This window comes from Barbatula barbatula (assembly GCF_947034865.1).
Source record: "Barbatula barbatula genome assembly, chromosome: 17".
Taxonomy (NCBI): domain Eukaryota; kingdom Metazoa; phylum Chordata; class Actinopteri; order Cypriniformes; family Nemacheilidae; genus Barbatula; species Barbatula barbatula.
The window spans coordinates 17,432,961-17,451,809 of record NC_136780.1 but is presented as its reverse complement, the minus strand read 5'-3'; the positions used below and the strand labels follow the sequence as shown (position 1 = coordinate 17,451,809).

The following is an 18,849-nucleotide window of genomic DNA, read 5'->3' as shown; positions in this document are numbered from 1 at the left end:
GTAGCTATTTCAGAATCCCTTAAGATTGAACAACTAATCCAATTACTTCTGAAATAGCCAAAAGAAATCGCCTCTGACCACCACAGTAAATACCATTATCCGCCACAGTTTTTAAAGCTGTTCATTCCATTTTATTTTTAACAGAGCTAAAATTATTATTTCACTTTTCCCGTCTATTGTTTTCAACTGTGTATTTTATGTCAAGTAACCTTTAGTAAATTTCACAATGCAAATGTTTTTAAAACCAGCTTTACAGAAAATCCGTTAAGCTCAGTTTTAATGGAAACATTCACTGAAAGACATGTTTTTGGCTTTGGGGCCTCAGTGAGCAATCCATGTGTCAATGATTTACAGATGAATACTTTTCTCAACAGCAGCAGTTGGTGGCGTCCTTGCTTGTTTGAAAAATTACAAATATGTAACATCATAGTTGATTCATTTAATTCAACCCATTACCCAAATGTTTAATATATCATGTACTCAACTCTTACCAGAAACAGAAATCGACAATGATTAAAGAGGTGAGGTCCTTAAAGTATTAAGAAAGTGATAGACTTGAAGCAAATCTGATTAAAGGAGAGTCTATAAGTAGAAAGTTACAAGCAACTGGCGCAGTGAACCAGTACTTACATTACTGGTACTGAATACATTTAGAGTAAACAAGAAAATAAATCTAAAATCTAAATTGTAAAGAAATTGACCTTGACTACATACGAAAACATACAAAATAAATAACATTGTTGTAGATGTTTCCTCCCAGCTATCCAAATTGGCAGAGTGCATCGAAGATATAAAACATTGGATGACTTGTAATTTCCTTCTTTTAAATAAAAAAAAATGAAATATTACTTATCGGACCAAAGACACGTAAACCGAATATTTCGGATTACAACCTGCAAATTGAAGTTACTCCAACAAATACAGTAAAAGATCTAGGCGTTATATTAGACAGCAACCTGTCATTTTGAAATCACATCTCAAATGTAAAAAAACAGCCTATTACCACCTAAGAAATGTTGCCAAATTAGCTTTTTCATGCATTTATGACCCCAAGACTTGACTACTGTAATGCACTACTTAGTGGTTGTCCTGCGTCATCAATAAACAAACTACAGTTAGTAGTAGTACAGCCAGAGTTCTAACCAGGTCCAGAAAATACCATCACATAACCCCAATGTTATCGACCCTTCACTTGCTACCCATTAAGTATCGTATTGACTTTAAAGTTATTTTAATCACTTATTACGGCTTAAAGGGTTTAGCCCCTACCTACATAACAGAGCTTCTATCACACTACAAACCATCACGCTCTCTAAGATCTCAAAACTCAGGACTTTTGATAACACCTAGAATAACTAAATCCACCAAAAGGGGTCGAGCTTTCTCATACGTAGCACCTAAACTCTGGAATAGCCTTCCCGACACTATTCCAGGGTCAGACACACTCGGCCAATTTAAATCTAGATTAAAGACACATCTTTTCAGCCAAGCATTCACTTAATGCAAAATAAACCACCGGGAGACTGCTGCGATATTATTTACTAGAATAATGTTACTTTTTTGTGTTTTTCGGTTTCTTATTTTCCCCTGTAAAGCTGCTTTGGAGCAATCCACATTGTGAAAAGCGCTATATAAATAAAATTGAATTGAAAAAAAACATTGATTACACTGAAATGTTTTATTTGCTTATTTTTTGTTTTATTAATAAGAAGCATTTTCCGCAATTGACACTTTTGTGTCGATCATATTAACTTCAAATAATCAACAAACACTAAATTCTGCTCCACTGTATGTCTCAGACAAAATGAAATATTAAGTAAATATTTGCCGAATCTGTATAAATTGACTGAAAGGGTTCAAATGGGATTACTGTTAATTACAGTTATAATGAATGCAAAAAATGTAATCTGTAATACAGTACTGAGGACAGAGATTGGGCTACTGTTACACTAGAAAATACATTTGTTTGGTTCTGTTAAACATGGACAAATTTACTGTAAATATAGGTTTAAATATAAATAACACAACAAATTGTATTGTTCCTTGGTCAATAAAGCAAATTTTGATTATGAAATAAGCTCCTAGAAAATGATATTCCATATTTGACCCAACATTTGTTTGTTGGGTCAATGTGTACTGATGTCTCGAACTCAAATGCTTCCACCATCAAATTCTAAGTAAAGCCAGAACATCACATTATAAGAGCGTAATTTGCGAGATTATATGAGTTAGGTTAAACCATTTAAGTATCTCTCGGATGTGAACATTCACTAACAAATAAAACCGCTCACAGAACCTCTTCAAATAAGAAAAGGTTAAACACTGATAAACTATAAACAATATATGAATTCATATTTAATATTGTGGAATTTTCTCACACAAACAAACTCTTCCTTACTGTCACACTTATTCGTAGTTGTCATGAGAAAAATCTAACTGGCCATTAACAATTGAAGTACTCAGCATTATAGGATTTTACAGAAACTGGAATAAAAAAAACATACAAGTTATATGCAACATTTAAAATGTTTTTTTGTAAAAAAATTAACTGAAAAAAAAAACTATTCATAAAATACATCTTTCCCCATGTTTCCCTGTTTTGTACAGCTTGCATTGGATATTGTAGTATCCAGTAGTCCTTCACTACTGTATCTTCTTTTTCCTCTTCTGATGATCCCCTTTAAGACAAAAATTTAAGTCAGTTAAAAACTTTGGCAGAGCAGTGCCCTTACAAATGTTATATACCTTCAGGCTTCTTTATTCTGTAAATCATTTTGCAATTGCTATTTATGCATTTATCAAGCACTCAAATTCCCATGATCCTCCACGATCCCTCGCCTGTCCCTAATCTGCATTCACCAACACCTGCCATTGATTACCATCATTATCCGGACTGCTTTTTGAGGTCGTTTACACGAGACTGTTTTCAATTGAAAAAAGCAAAAAAATTATGCATTTTGGCTCTCAGTGTACACGGAAACTGCGTTTTAGGGGACTGGGAACTGCGTTTTAGGGGACTGAAAAGGCAACCTTTTGAAAACGTGTCTCAAAGAGCAACCTTTTGAAAACGCCACCATTTTCGTTTCCATGTAAACTGCAAGAGGGAACTTTCTGAAAATGTTGATGTCACGCACATGCGTATTACGCAGTCAGTCACGCGAGTTTAGCCAAAACGATATGGAGGCGATCTGGAGAATGTAAATAGTCTGTCTCAGCTGGTCTTATTGGTGCAGCAAATCCACATTTTACTGGGGAACGTCAATATATACTCGAGCAGCGATACTCACAGTACAGGTATCGCTGCTCGAGTATATATTGACGTTCCCCAGTAAAATGTGGATTTGCTGCACCAATAAGACCAGCTGAGACAGACTATTTACATTCTCCAGACTTTAAATATATACGTCGACCAACGGTATTAAAGAGCAAGTTTGGCTTATAAATGTCTATGTGTATGTTCCAAGGCACGACCGGTTTCTGTAAACATCGCCATCCACTGGCCAGACCGTTTTGATAACACTGTCATGTGTATGTGAATCTTTTCTAAAATGCAAAGGAAAAACATTTCAGTTTTTCATCGTGTTAACGTGGCCTTATACTCACTGTTTCTTTGTTGTTGGTCGTGTCTCTGTTTAGTTTACCAAGCTGTATATTGCATGTGCTTATCCTGCTGTGTTTCTAGTATATAATTCGTTGGATTTATTATTAAAAAAGTTTATTGGATACCTCCTCGTCTGTGGTCAGTGGCAATACGTGCATTACATTCACACAAGCTGTTGTATATACGCAATGTCTTTTTTAACTGCATCAGTTCTTACACTACTTTTCATAAATTTACATGTTCATCGACTGTTTTTGTCCATTTTACAACCCTTGCTTTATAACCAACCAGTATTAAATGTATAAATTAATTATCGGTTTGGATCCCCCTCACTTTTTTTGCCCAAAACCTTTAGGGAAGTCATAAATTGGTAGGGAAATTATATTTAACTGCAGCACTCGTCTTGAGGATTCAATTCGTTGTCATCATTGTGACATTTGTTACTTTTATTATATTTTTTTACCAAATAGCAGCAAATACATTTTGATGGCGTTCACTGACCACAAAACAAGAGGGGCTTGACTCTTCCGGCAGTAACAGACATACATCAATGGCCTTCATTGACAAACTTTATATTTACTGTTAATTACTTAATATATTATCTATATTTTAGAGAGATTTATATGCAAAGGAAAACTTAAGTGGGACACTTTAGCCCAAACTGATCAATTTTGCAGGTGAGAGATAAAGTGAAAATCCAGTACAGTCATGAAAAAGGATCCAAAATTTAAACAAGCAAACATGTGATCCCGTTTGAAACACTAATAATAGATATTTCCTATGACACATGAAATTAACATTGTTTACTAATTTTCTGAATTAAAAACAGACCTGTCAATGAAAAGAAGTATGACCCCTACAATTAATCAAGCCAAGGTCTATGAATTGTGCACCATACCAATAATAATTTCAATACTCAGTACTACGGTGTATACAATATGTGCATATTTGCAAATTAGAATATCTGTTTATAGATTGAAACAAACATCAGGAGCCTCTGTTCTGTTCTGTTTGTTTTATTTAGTTATTTGTAATAATATGATAAAAGGAAGTAAAACCAACTTATTGTATTGAAACTAAAACATTGTAAAGATATTTCTATGTTGTAGTTTATTTGTTTACACATTTTATTATTATTAATAATAATTATATTGCCAAAGTAAACAATTAAAATGATGGTTAACAACATTTTGGCAAAAATAAACCAACAAATTTGTTATTTCAACTGATTAGGTCAAACTTGCAACCCAATGGATTGGGTTAAAATAACCCAACAAGGGCTGGGTGCTATAGTAACCCACCCTTGGGCTACCTGTGGGGTCAATTTTAACCCAACTGTTTTTAGTGAGTACTCCCTAATTTATCCCTTTTTTAAATCATTACTATTAGTCATCCTTTACGTCTATCTGTGGGTTTTGTGAATGTCTAACCAATAAAAACTATTTAAAAGAGCTTATGACTACACCTTGAAACTCCATTAGATCTTCAAACTGTCAGTCAAACATCATAAATCTGCCCAGCCGCTGTTGTAAACGGAGTACCACACACATTTTGGCGTAATGGAGTAAAAAACATTTACATTAAGCAGAAGCTTTTATCCAAAGTGACTTATAAATGTAGGTGAAAACAATGGAAGCAATTTGTGCAACAAAAGAAAAATAATGCATAGGTGCAGTAAAACCACAGTATACAATTTTTTGGGGGGATAGGAAAGTAGAGAAGAGGTGTCATGATCCTGCCTCTCCTTGTCTTGGTTTTCGAGTCTTGTGGCAGGATCATGTCAGTCCCATGTGTTTTGTGTGGAGAATTAACAATTAGTTAATGCATTAGCTAACACGAATTAACAATAAATATTACTTCTTCAGCATTAATTAATATTAATTCATGTTAATTTCAGCATTTACTAATAAATAAAAATCAAACGTTGTCACTGTTAACATGAGTTAATGGACCATGAATTAACATGAATAACTGTATTGACATGAGTTAACATTGACAAGGTTTAAATAATGCTGATAAACTTAAATGTTCAATGTTAAATAATAGCACCTTATTGTAAAGTGTTACTGATGTGTTTTTAGCCGATTCTTAAAGACGACTAAAGAATCCTCTGATCTTGTGGCACGAGATCCTTCTAGAGTCATGAAACACATTCAGAGAAAGTGCGTGAGAGTGATTTTTTTCCCTTTGTGGGACGACACCACAAGACATTGTTCAATAGCTGAGCGCAGTGATCGGGCGGGTTCATAAGTGCGAATTAGCGAGTGAAGATATGGGCGTGACGAACCAGTGGGGGTCTTGTAGGCCAGGAGCAGAGATTTGAATTGGAGGCGAGTTACTATAGGGAGCCAGTGCAACCTAATGGAGAGAGGAGTTTTGTGCTCTCTTTTCGGCTCGTTGAAGACCACTCTTGCCATTGTATTTAGGAATATCTGAAAAGGTCTGGTTGTTCAAGCTGGAAGACCAGCCAGTAGAACATTGCAATAGTCCAGTCTGGACAGGACCAGAGCCTGGACAAGAACTTGTAGCATGCTCAGACAGGAAAAGTCTAATTCTCCTAATATTGTAGATGATGAATCTACAGGACCTTGTGGTGCTGGCAACATGATCTGTAAAGTTCAGCGGATTATTAATTACCAAGCCCAGGTTTCTGGCCGTTCTGGAAGAAGTAGTGGCTGATGCACCAGCTGGATGGAAAGGTCGTGCTGAGTATTCAGGTCAGCCGGGATCACAAGCAGTTTAGTTTTTGTAAGGTTCAGCTGCTGGTCATGGTCCTTCATCCGGAGTGAAATGTCGTTCAGGCATGCTGAGATGCACGCAGAAACCGTCGGATCATTAGGCTGAAATGACAAGTGGAGTGTTGCGTTTCATCCACATAGTAGTGATAGGAAAAGCCATGTTTCTGAATGACAGAACCTAGGGACGTTGTGTATATGGAGAAGAGCAGAAGTCCAAGAACTGAGCCCTGAGGTAACCCTGTACTGAGATGATGGGACTCAGAGACCTCACCTCTCCTGGATACTCTGAGTGACCTATCCGAGAGGTAAGACTCAAACCAACGTAGTCCATTCCAGAGACACCTATAGTCTTGAGGGTCGACAGGAGGATGTGGCAAATAGATCCAGGAGGATGAGTGCAGATAACTTCCCAGTCACAGGGCTTTGATGACAGAGCAGTGCAGTCTCTGTGGAATGGCCGCACTTGAAACCAGAATGGTTGTACTGTGTGAGAAATGAGGAGAGCTGGTCAGCAACCACATGCTGAAGGGTTTTTGCAAACAAAGGGGAGGAGAGATACGGGTCTGTAGTTTCTAGCAGTGCAGTGGGTTTCTTCAGTAGCAGGGTTATACAGGTAGCCTTAAAAGCTGTGGGAAATGTACCTGTGGTTAGAGAAGAGTTGATAATGTTGGTGAGAGCGGGGAGCTGGCTTGAAGGAGATGGGTGAGCATGGGATCTAGTGGGCAGGTAGTCGGGTGATTAGAAGCAATGACCTTGGAAACCCAGCTTCAGACAGGAGAGAGAAATAGGGGAACAAGCAGGCTTCAGGAGTTTGTGCATGTTCAGGAGATGGTGGCACAGTGAACTGACTGCTAATGGACAAAAGCATATTGTTTGAATCGGACTGCTCTCTGTATGCTTTTTGTCTTGAGACCTGTTAGACTTGTGTCTGTTTAGAACATCTTTAATTTGTTTGTTGAACAAAAAATATACCATAAAAGTTTGAAGGTTAAATAAACTAGTGTAAAGTAGACTTGGTAGATGATTTTCAGGGGGAAAAGGAGAACTAACGGTTACCTTGTTTTCTGCAATGAATGTTTTCATATAAAAGCAGTTGTCCACTTTTCCTCTTTTGTTTCAGTCTTAGGAAATGTTATATTAATATCTACGGTATATCGGCCAATATATCGGTTACCGGTTTCCAATATTAATGAATCATCGGTTATCGACCGATAACTTACATAATCGGTGCATCCCAATTTTAAAGAGGGGACAAGTTTTAGCAGAGGTGACATCAGCGGAGAAAGAAGAGACTAATAGAGACCGAGGTCAGCCTGAACATTTGATTTGCGCCACTTCCTCTGAGCAGATCTGAGCTTGACGCGATGCTCTCTGAGAACAAAATACCCATCTTAATGTAGCTGAATTCAGTAGGACACACCTCCTAATAACACGCAATAAACAAGCAAAACCGGAACAAGACTAGGCGAGGACAAACGTGACTTTCAATACATGACACGGCGGTAGTAAACAAAGGAGCATTTCCTAGCAATGACACTACGCTTCACTGTACAAGACAAAAATGAAATACACGTATGAGGGCTACATTTGGGGGCCTTGAAAACTGTAGCACAATATTCTACTGAAATCATATGACATTTCAGGAATTGGACTCGATAAATGGGAGACCAGATCTCCATGTGGAGCAATGGCTGTTCTGGTGCATATAAAAATCTCAGTAATTACTCAGCGAGTAATTATTTCATTCTTCGATGAAGGAGGCCTCACTGTATCGTGAAAAAGTAAAGATGGAAGGGCATCTTGCAGAGCAAGACAGGTGAAAACAAATGAGACTTAAGATTTTGTGGAGCATGTGTGTGTCCAGTGATGTATTATGTTTATATCCAAACACGATTATATAAAAGATCGTAATTAAGATAAATTATAGGAAGTTCGTAAGAATGTTCCTAAGTGCAATGTTAGCAAGCAATACAAAATTATATTTATTAAAATCCTTTTGGTGTAACTAAGCCATAATATTTGTGATCCTCTCCATTTTGAGTAACTTTGTCACAGAATAAATGTTAAAAATCAAATAATGAAAGCTAAAGTTGGCAAGTACATCCTTAGCATTACGTTAACAACGCAAGGTTGTGGGTTCGATCCCAGGGGATTGCAGAAACATATGTATAGGATAATGCAATGCAAGTCGCTTTGGATAAAAGCGTCTGCCTAATGCCTAAATGTAAGTAAATGTCAACATTAGGATTATGGCTCAATAAAATACATGTCAAACAACCAAATACTTGTATTCAACATTTTATCTTTTGAGATTTAAGGCAACAGTGAGGCTATCTTCATTTTAAAATGATATCAATCTTGATAAAACATATAGCAGATAAGAAGAATTTTCTTCTTAAGATTGTTTTTTTAATCTGGCACCTCATTTACTAAACAAGTCAAGCAAGCATGCTAGCACAATTCTATAAAGTGCATATGGGAGGGGAAATTTCTGCTTGTGATTTATTGACAAGGTGCACGCTTACCCAGATGCAACATTTCATTTCCGTAATGACCAATCTACCAAGAGCAGTGCAAATTAGCATAGGGTTTAGCATGATTTTTTGAGGCGTTAACTAATGACCTAAACTGTTGCTTAAAGAAAAAAATGGAATTGGAATTTGCCCATTGGCTTGTATACAAATCTGAAATTGGAATAGGCCAATAAAAAAAACTTAAATTTACAAGGTGGTCAATTGTGAAAACCATATGCATTTAGGCGGTTTCTCACCTGTTGTGCTCCAGATCATACGGCTGAGCTCCTCTCCTAACAGATAAAGAGGAGCCATGGTGAAGGACGCACCTCCAAGGAAAAGGCACAAACCCACAGGACTTAAGTGAGCCATGATGGGATACACCCAAATTCCTGACGCATGGTGCACCCACAATACCCTTAGAATTGAAGTATTACAGAAGCGTAAATATTATAAAAATAACAACTACAGTACTTTAAATACACCTGTGTGATAGCAAAGAGAAATTACCATGACAAATACAGGAAAGCAAATAAACCTAAAGCGCCAATTGCTTTTGTACGACTGGGATATTTGTGATTTTGAAGGTACATCTGGACCAGCAGAAGAGGCATGATTATTGTGTGCTGTAGGGAAACAAACAGAAATCCTTCGTAAACATAACACACTGCAGTATGTGCCTATGGAAAACCATGAATCAGACATAACTAATGCCATATCCTTACATGTTTAAAGTGCATTATAGCAACAAATTATGTAGAAATTAATTTAATAAATCCTCTATGCAACTGTATGACAATTATACACCCCCCCATGCAACAATTAATTAATAGCTAGAGGTTGTATTTAAATTGTTATCTGGTCAGGAAATCATAGTTTGAGTTTAAAATGTAAAAATATCAAGCCCCTGAGAGAGGAAATAACTACTTGACCATTCAATACTGTCTGCATACATAAAATGGTATAAATAGAAAATTGATATCACAATTTCAGAATGTGCTATGGAGTACAGAAGATGAACTGAGTTTTAAATTTCATAATTAGGCTAAGGTTTTTCAAATCCACTGCCATGCAGAGTTTAGAAAAAGTCCCAATCAAACTCATCTGTGATTCTCTAGTGATCCTGAAGACTTTAATTAAATTGCTTGTGTGTGTTTGATCAGGGTTAAAACTAAACTTTTCTCAATAGCAAGTTCACAAAGTTCAGACTGGTATGGGAGGATGCAGTCCGGTTATATTACAAATGGAACAGCAGAGTACTTGATGACGTCACTCAACTGCAATGTACATGCAATCCTAATTCATTGGATTATTTGAATGTAGCTTTACATTACTTTTAATTAAAACATTAAACATGAAAATTTTTAAATAACATAATTAAGTATAATTATTTAATATAATATAAAACACAACAATTTTTTAAATATTCATATGTGATTCTGGTAACATGTAACTGTTTTTATGTTTATAATAAATGAAAAGAGACAAAACAGAATCCTTTTGCAAGCAAATAGTTGAGTCAAAACGATTTGCCCAGGATCAAAAAAGAGTTTTATGAGACCCATTAAAGTAGTTAACTAGCTGTAGCTAGGTTGATTTACGGAATGTGACATTATAAATACATACTGATTTGTCTTTTTAATGATGAGAATAGTGAATAGAAAACCACCTGGCTTTACAAGAACAGTTTTTTTATCCTCAATGTAGTGATTCTTGATCGCCAAGTGACACAGTGCTTTCAGTTTTATGTTGTAAGGCTTATAGCTTCGATCTTTATTTTGATTACTTTATTCAGAGTCACTTTCACATCCTGAATATACACTCATCTTAAGGATTATTAGGAACACTTGTTAAATTTCTCATTAATGCAATTATGTAATCAACCAATCACATGGCAGTTGCTTCAATGCATTAAGGGGTGTGGTCCTGGTCAAGACAATCTCCTGAACTCCAAACTGAATGTCAGAATGGAAAAGAAAGGTGATTTAAGCAATTTTGAGCGTGGCATGGTTGTTGGTGCCAGACGGGCCTGACTGAGTATTTCACAATCTGCACAATTACTGGGATTTTCACACACAACCATTTCTAGGGTTTACAAAGAATGGTGTGAAAAGGGAAATACATCCAGAATGCGGTAGTCCTGTGGGCGAAAATGCCTTGTTGATGCTAGAGGTCAGAGGAGAATGGGCCGACTGATTCATGCTGATAGAAGAGCAACTTTGACTGAAATATCCACTTGTTACAACTGAGCTATGCAGCAAAGCATTTGTGAAGCCACAACACGCAAAACATTGAGGCGGATGGGCTACAACAGCAGAAGACCCAACCGGGTACCACTCATCTCCACTACAAATAGGAAAAGGAGGCTACAATTTGCACGAGCTTACCAAAATTGGACAGTTGAAGACTGGAAAAATGTTGCCTGGTCTGATGAGTCTCGATTTCTGTCGAGACATTCAGATGGTAGAGTCAGAATTTGGCGTAAACAGAATGAGAACATGGATCTATCATGCCTTGTTACCACTGTGCCGGCTGGTGGTGGTGGTGTAATGGTGTGGGGGGCGCTTAAATGCCACGGCCTACCTGAGCATTGTTTCCGACCATGTCCATCCCTTTATGACCACCATGTACCCATCCTCTGATGGCTACTTCCAGCAGGATATACACCATGTCACAAAGCTCGAATGATTTCAAATTGGTTTCTTTGAACATGACAATGAGTTCACTGTACTAAAATGGCCCCATCAGTCACCAGATCTCAACCCAATAGAGCCTCTTTGGGATGTGGTGGAATGGGAGCTTCATGCCCTGGATCTGCATCCCACAAATCTCCATCAACTGCAAGATGCTATCCTATCAATATGGGCCAACATTTCTAAAGAATGCCTTCAGCACCTTGTTGAATCAATGCCACGTAGAATTAAGGCAGTTTTGAAGGCGAAGGGGGGTCAAACACAGTATTAGTATGGTGTTCCTAATAATCCTTTAGGTGAGTGTATACTTCAAATATATATTGCAGACCTTCTTGTTGTTTTTGGCTGAAAGTACACATCATTTTTTTCCAGAAATATTATTTCAAGATAAATATTCTTCAGTGCACTGGGAGCGCTTAGGCTAATGTCAGACATAGCTAAAGGGGGGCAGGCTTTGAAAGGGTCAATTTCAGAAGGACTTGCCAAGGTGAGGCTGCATTGGGCAAGGGTACATGATCGTTGAGTGCCCAGTGATCGCCTCTTAGAGCCAAATTTTGTGACAGAATTTTATGAACACTATGAGACGGTTTCCCAGATAAGGATTAGATTAAGACAAGAATAGTCCTAAATTAGGACATTTAAGTCGATATTTTGGATATTTAGGATATTTAAAATACTTGCCTTGGATAAAACAATATGTGTGCATCCCGAAACAAAACAATCCCTATGATATATTTAAAGATATGTCAGTGTAAGTTGTTTTCAATCAAGACACCTCTAACATTTGAGTTATTTTAGGACTAGGTTCAAGCTCTGTCCGCCCCTATGCAGTTTCACTGCTCCACTGCTATTGATGCACAATGCATGTGGGGAAATATAGCTGTACACCTCCCAATACATCCTCAATAAAAGGGTCTGAGCAAAGACACAGCAAGGGATTTTAACTGTACTTGTCTGTGCAAACTCCTCACTTTTTGGTGAATACTCGTTGAGATCAAAATAAGTCACAAATCCCTATAGATGTCAACTTTGAATTGAAACTTGGGCTCCTACTGATGATGTTTCACAACTCATATTGAAAAACGACCTGTGCAGGCACGATTTGAACCCTGAATTAATCAAATCAAATAATAAAATGGTCTTACCAATGCATGATTCAGCCAGACGGGAATGATATCATCTAAGAATTTGGGATAGACCAGCTCTCGGTTGTAAGTATAGAGTATCCAGAAAGACGCAAACACAAACTGTGGGCAAGAAGATAAATACATTTAGTGACAACAGTACACATATCTACAGACCTCTGAAAGAGACCAGTTTTTGTTTAAGAGGAAAATACAAGGATTTTTTGTCTAATTTGTTTTGTTAATGAAAGTTGAGTGAGTTTTTTTGTACTGTTTTATTATTGTCATGTTTTTCCCTATTTACCCCATGTGGTAAAAATCTAGTTTTTAATGTTGTATATGTGTGTATAAGCAGTGGCGGTTCTACATTGAATTGCACCCCGGGCGAGACCACCTTTGAGCGCACATAACATAAAACTTTATCAAAGACAAAATGTGGTTTGAAAACTAACCCGGTTTTTAACATCAAGGATTATGTTAATGCATCCAGGCCACCTTAACCAAGACCAGAGGGTGTCGAGACCAAGACAAAACCAAGACCAAGACAAGACCTAGACCAGCACTTCAAAAAGATCCACATAACGCTAAAAAGCAAAATAGCGGTGTGTGGCTTAGAAAAAATTAATTTTTGCTAGATTTGTTTGGGACAAGCCGAAATAGAACACAAGTGCGTGTTTGTAATTGTGCCTAAAATTTAAGTCACTTTATTTTATTATTACTTTGCAGCAGAGGTCCATAAATAATATTTAATCAGTTGAGCCCAGTCGAATATGTATACGAGTTAACATCTAATGTAATATTTATTTTATATTCTGATGAAATTGGTTGTAGGCTCCGGTGCTCAAGCGAATTCCTAGTTGTCTATTTTAATATTTAAAATGACTACAGATGTAACAACTTATAATGAATTTATCATGAGCAGAAGTAGGCAACTGACAACGTTACTAAAAAGTAGCCTTTCCATGCCATTCATATTAGAACTGATTTTAAATAATCTTTCCAATTTAAAAATGATTCATTATGAAATGCTCTTAACATGCTGATTATTAATGCTATTAATATTAACATATTTTTCAACACGTGCTCTCTGTCAGATTTTACCCGTGTGCTCTATTTTGGACATTTTCATCCACTTCAGCTTTGTTTTATTTGTCATTTTATGTGTTTATGCAAACATCAAACATTTAGCAAAATGTGTGTTTTTTGATGGAATTGTAATATTTTGCAAAATTTTTTTTAGAAATGTTTTTTAAACTAGGTTCATACAATTGTTACATAAAAAAATTTCCTTATTAAAAACCACATTTTTAATGGTTTACCATGCAAGCATAAATCATACCTTCCATATAAAATCCTTTGATTATATTGGCAAAGGGTTCAAAATTATAAAAAATGAATGAATTTCAAGAAAAGTCAACATTTTCAAATGTGTACTATTTACTTTTTATTTTCTCCATTTTAGTCTATGAAGCATTTCAGTTTTCCTGTTTCTACTGTATTATACAGCCCGGCGGGCAAACCGAACAAAAGATTCAGCTATAACTGTGTTAATATAGATCTCGAATATACTTATATACTAATACACTAATATAGTGTAGTTTGTATGTCTGTACTGAAAATTTTTGTGTGTGTGTGTGTGTGTGTGTGTATACAGTTTGGAAAAAACAAATCATATTTTGCAGCAAATCCCACATCCAACATCTTGTATTCAAGTCACTGTTGCTTACAGATATCTGAAAATATTTATAACTTGTTTGCATTATCATTCATTTTTAATACTTTTTCTAACTGAGATAACGGTGAGCTTGATTTGCATGTAGAAGTTTCGAAGCATGTGGCATTATGTAAGCAAACAAGGTTAAAACTCAAAATGAATAATTTTTTTGGTAGTTATGATCTGGAAAGGATCTGGTTAAAAAAAAACATTTAAGTTTTTTTAATTTAATATATAATAATTTTTTGAGGGTCTTTGAAAGTGGCAATTATTTTGAAAGTGGGATTCAGAAATTCTAAAAATTCATGAAAGTTTGGTAGTTATGATAAGAACTGTTTATAGTGAAAAAATAAAAAAGTTATTGAAAGTGTGAAAAAAGATTTATAACCATGTTTGGACATGGACATTTTTGTACATTTTCAGCCTAAGTGTGAGTTTTTCTAATTGATGCACAGGGGATAATTTCTAATAGAAAAGTAGTATTAAGTAGTACTGTTTTCAATTACTTGAATCAAAATGACACATTTTGCCTTGTTTTCTAGTAAAAATATTTAAAACTTCTTAAATTACAATACATTTACATAAAAAGGAGAGTGACCTAAGGTCTTGTTTTATGAAAGAAAACATATAAACTAGGCAAGTTTATGCTTCAAACTAAATTGTAAATGAAATCTAATAAAATCTCATGCCAGTATAAAATAAACATGTAGAATTATTTAACAATGGAAATACAGATTGTTGTATCAGCATAATGCAAAACTTATGTAACATTGATGTGCGCCTGCCTGGTAGGACAATCTGACTTGTAGGATAACATTGGGGGACTCCGGCCCGCCTGTGAAATGGTCTGTAGTAAATGCCAGCATCAGCAATCAAAATGGGATCACTTCAGATCACCAAATGCATAAGCACTGGCAACCCTGTTGTAAAATAACAGTTTTCCAACACAGGTGACAGTCCCAGATTTTAGAATTCTGTCCCCATCGTCCAAAACAACCAGAAAATTCACTGAAAAAGCCTCATCATATCAACATATATCCTGTGGAGTACAAAAGCAACCATGCAGTGATTATTTACAGCAGCAGAGGGGGCTATATACTTAGCGATGAGACTGTACAAGGAGACGTTAGAAAGCGTGAATATTTGAAGACTAGAATCAAATATATCGGGTTCAAGGTACTCATATTCAATTAATTTAAAACTGTTTGTATATTTATATAACGGGGTCGGGCCAGGGAGCTGGGTTTTTTTGCATGATTTTTAAACTTTCCCATTCAGTTCCATGTCACAACAGAATTCCCACCACTGATCTAGTGATTCCCCGTTGATGAAAGTATGCAGCGATATAAATAAATAACAATATTTAGAGTTGATCCTAGACGTCTGGGGGCCCTAAGCAAACCTTTGTGGGGGCCCTTGTCATAGGTCAATTTAGATAAACATAACTGTAAACGATGAGAAATAAAAATGGAAATAATTATTTACCGAAAGTAACACTTGGTTCTGGAACCATCTATCTGTTAACAGTTAACACACAAATGCGGTGTGTTTTTACTAACCAAATGAGTGATCAACAAAAACAAAACATGATAAATATAGTTATATTAAGTATAAATTACATTATCATGGGCAAACAAACAGTGGATTGCAGTGGTGTGCATTATAGCTGACACCCACATGAACACTGTACAGCTGGATTTGTGACTGAAAGTCATTCCCTTTAAACGCTATTAAGTCAGAAACGTGTATATTAATCTGTAGCCTATGTAACTTTGGAGACGGTCCATAAATTCAGACTATCGAACGTCCAAAGTCAAACCAACTTTATGCCAGAGTGGATAAATACGGAGTTTGTAAAACTGTATTTGCAGTTCGAACGCTGCACGAGCAACTTTCTACAGCAGAGTGATTACGATTCTATCTGATGATGACTAAACAGATGAAAACTACATTTAATGTACAAGTTGGTTTTTATTCACACGTATTGTCAAGTGCGATTGACGTCATTTGAGCTCGTCTGGATATTATACTTCCGGTTAGTATAAAACCGTTTAGTTCTCCATTTGGGACGATTCTAAAACTCACACATTTACATAGTGCATAGTAGGCCTATGTCATATGGGACACAGCTTGCGTATAGGGAGGATCAGCACTGAAAATATTTATTAAAGCAATAGTCATTACATTCGCAGAAAGGACAATCTGTGCTTAAAATTAGCCAAAAATGCACAGACATTAAAAGTACTTTAAACCTTTTAATTACTGGTTGTAATGGCTGTATACAGTTTGTAAAAATGAAAATAGTAAATACACTTAGAAAATGGAAAAAATTAACTACATTATTATTTGTCATGTTTTCATATTTGTGTTTGGTAAACTTTATTAAAACCAGTTATGGACCGTTTGATCAGCAAAGAATATTAAACTATTGTTATTAATTGCAATAGGCTAAAACTCATTAATATTTATGTCTAACCAAAAAATAACAAATGTTTTGTCCCCGTTTTTTAATTTGATTGATATGAACAAATGATATTCCAATTATATTTTGTCCATTAAACTAAATTTTCATTTAAAAAAATCTGGTCACCTAAAACAACTTCTTGATCTTGCATATTTTGTGACTACTCAAGTATAATTTATAAATCAAGTTTGAATTAAATGAAATATTAACAGCTGTTAGGTTACTTACAGTGCCAACGGGGAAACACAGAACAGTAAAGTAAAAGTCTCTGGCTGTGGTGAGGATTAGAGGAACTCCACTGCGAGTCGGTTTCACAGGCAGAATGACGTGAACAACATCCACAAGGACGCATAATCCGAAAAACACAGTCTGCATGACCTAAAATTAATAATAATGATGATGATGATGATGATGATACACAAAGGTGAATACGCAATTTTGACACTTACTAACAGACATTCATATTCGAAAAATTGATCTCCTACCAGATTAATAAACGTTAAATATTTCCAGCGACCTCCATACGATCGCACACCGGGATGTCTGTCTGCCGTTTGCAGAGAGCAGTTGGTCCACAGCGTGAATAAATACCAGGTAAAAATTATCAAATGAACTAACAGGCATGTCTTTCGCTCTAGACCTTTGGAGGAAGCCATTTTGCATATGTCAGGTGGCATGACGTCAAAGACAAGTTAAAGGTCCTTTCAAGGTCCAGTGTAGAAATACAAAGAAAAATTGCTGGTTACGTAGGGATTTAAGTATTTAAAGGAAGAGTTCTGCTTACAAAAACTGAGGGATTATGTAGTCTTGTATATGCAGCCCAAAACCACATGGAAATTGATTGACAGAGATCTAACGGATTTTGTTTGGAAAAATAAGTGCCATTATATGAAAAAAACTGTTATCAAGGCGGCTTACATTTAGTAGACTTTTATTCCTTAAATTATACTTTCAAAATAAATTGGCTTAATAAATATTTGAAAAATCTAGATTCCATATGGTTTACACAATGTTTTTTCAAACTTTGGAGGTATACATCTTTGTTAATGTGCAATTACAGTAGGTCTATATCAAAGATTCCTGCGGGACTCTCAAATTTCCATCAACAAGTACTTTTGGCTTGGATTTTAAGATACAAACACAATTTCACCCCCATATTTATTTTATTTGGAACAATCAAAATATCCTGTATAAACACAAAAATCTGTTTTTTGATAATTGGTTTCATAATGGATTGATTCTTGTAAATCAGTTGTAACAACACAGGCAAGGTTAAAAATTAAATTATAAAAAAATATATAAAATAAAAAATAAGATCTCTTTTTCTTCAGAATATTGTTTCTGCATCTCGTGTAATTTTTTATTGGAATCGTTTTTTTCGAAAATTTTAACTGGAAAAAGATTTGGTCTTTCCAACATAAATATTTTCTTACCAATAACGTAAAGGAAGTGTCATTCAAAGTAATTACATTTTACCCTGTCAAGCACTTCTTGGTGAAATATAATAATGATATTGATACAAGATGTTCGTCAAAGAAACAGTGTATCATTTGCCATTATTCTGAAAGATTCTGAAAAGATATTAACTCATTTCATAATGAGAATATTTAATATCTGTTTTAAAGATATTATTTTGCGATATTATGACCATATAAGCCATTATTTCTGGTCTTCCGAAATGATCTTAAGTTATACCTGGATTCTATTTCACCTTCTTTAAATAAGAAAGCCATTAAAACGATTTCAGTTTGAAAACACTTACATTTATATACTGTAATTTATGTATAATTTAATTTCTTACCTTCATGTTTATTTAAATTTAGATTTTTTCCTTCTATTTCTCTATTACTTTTGTACATTTCAATCACTTTCTGAAATGGAACATATTTTTACATACTTTGCATTATATACTTTGCATATGAAAATGTTTATTTAAATTGTACTTGTATGTGAACATGTCTTCTTCTATTTCTTTTGTGAAGTTCAATAAAAATAGTTTTTG

General features: G+C 35.4%; 1 protein-coding gene across 1 annotated transcript; it reads right to left on the bottom strand.

Annotated features, from left to right (window-relative positions):
• Positions 1 to 1,661: 1,661 nt before the first annotated feature.
• Positions 1,662 to 17,524, bottom strand: adtrp1 (androgen dependent TFPI regulating protein 1; the record flags this gene model as incomplete). The annotated part of the gene is made up of 6 exons (XM_079478066.1): positions 1,662 to 2,678; positions 9,110 to 9,270; positions 9,363 to 9,478; positions 12,691 to 12,792; positions 17,076 to 17,225; positions 17,333 to 17,524. The coding sequence occupies 6 exons, from the start codon at positions 17,522 to 17,524 to the stop codon at positions 2,644 to 2,646; spliced, it is 756 nt and encodes a 251-aa protein (XP_079334192.1). The 3' UTR covers positions 1,662 to 2,643.
• Between the last annotated feature and the right edge of the window lie 1,325 nt (positions 17,525 to 18,849).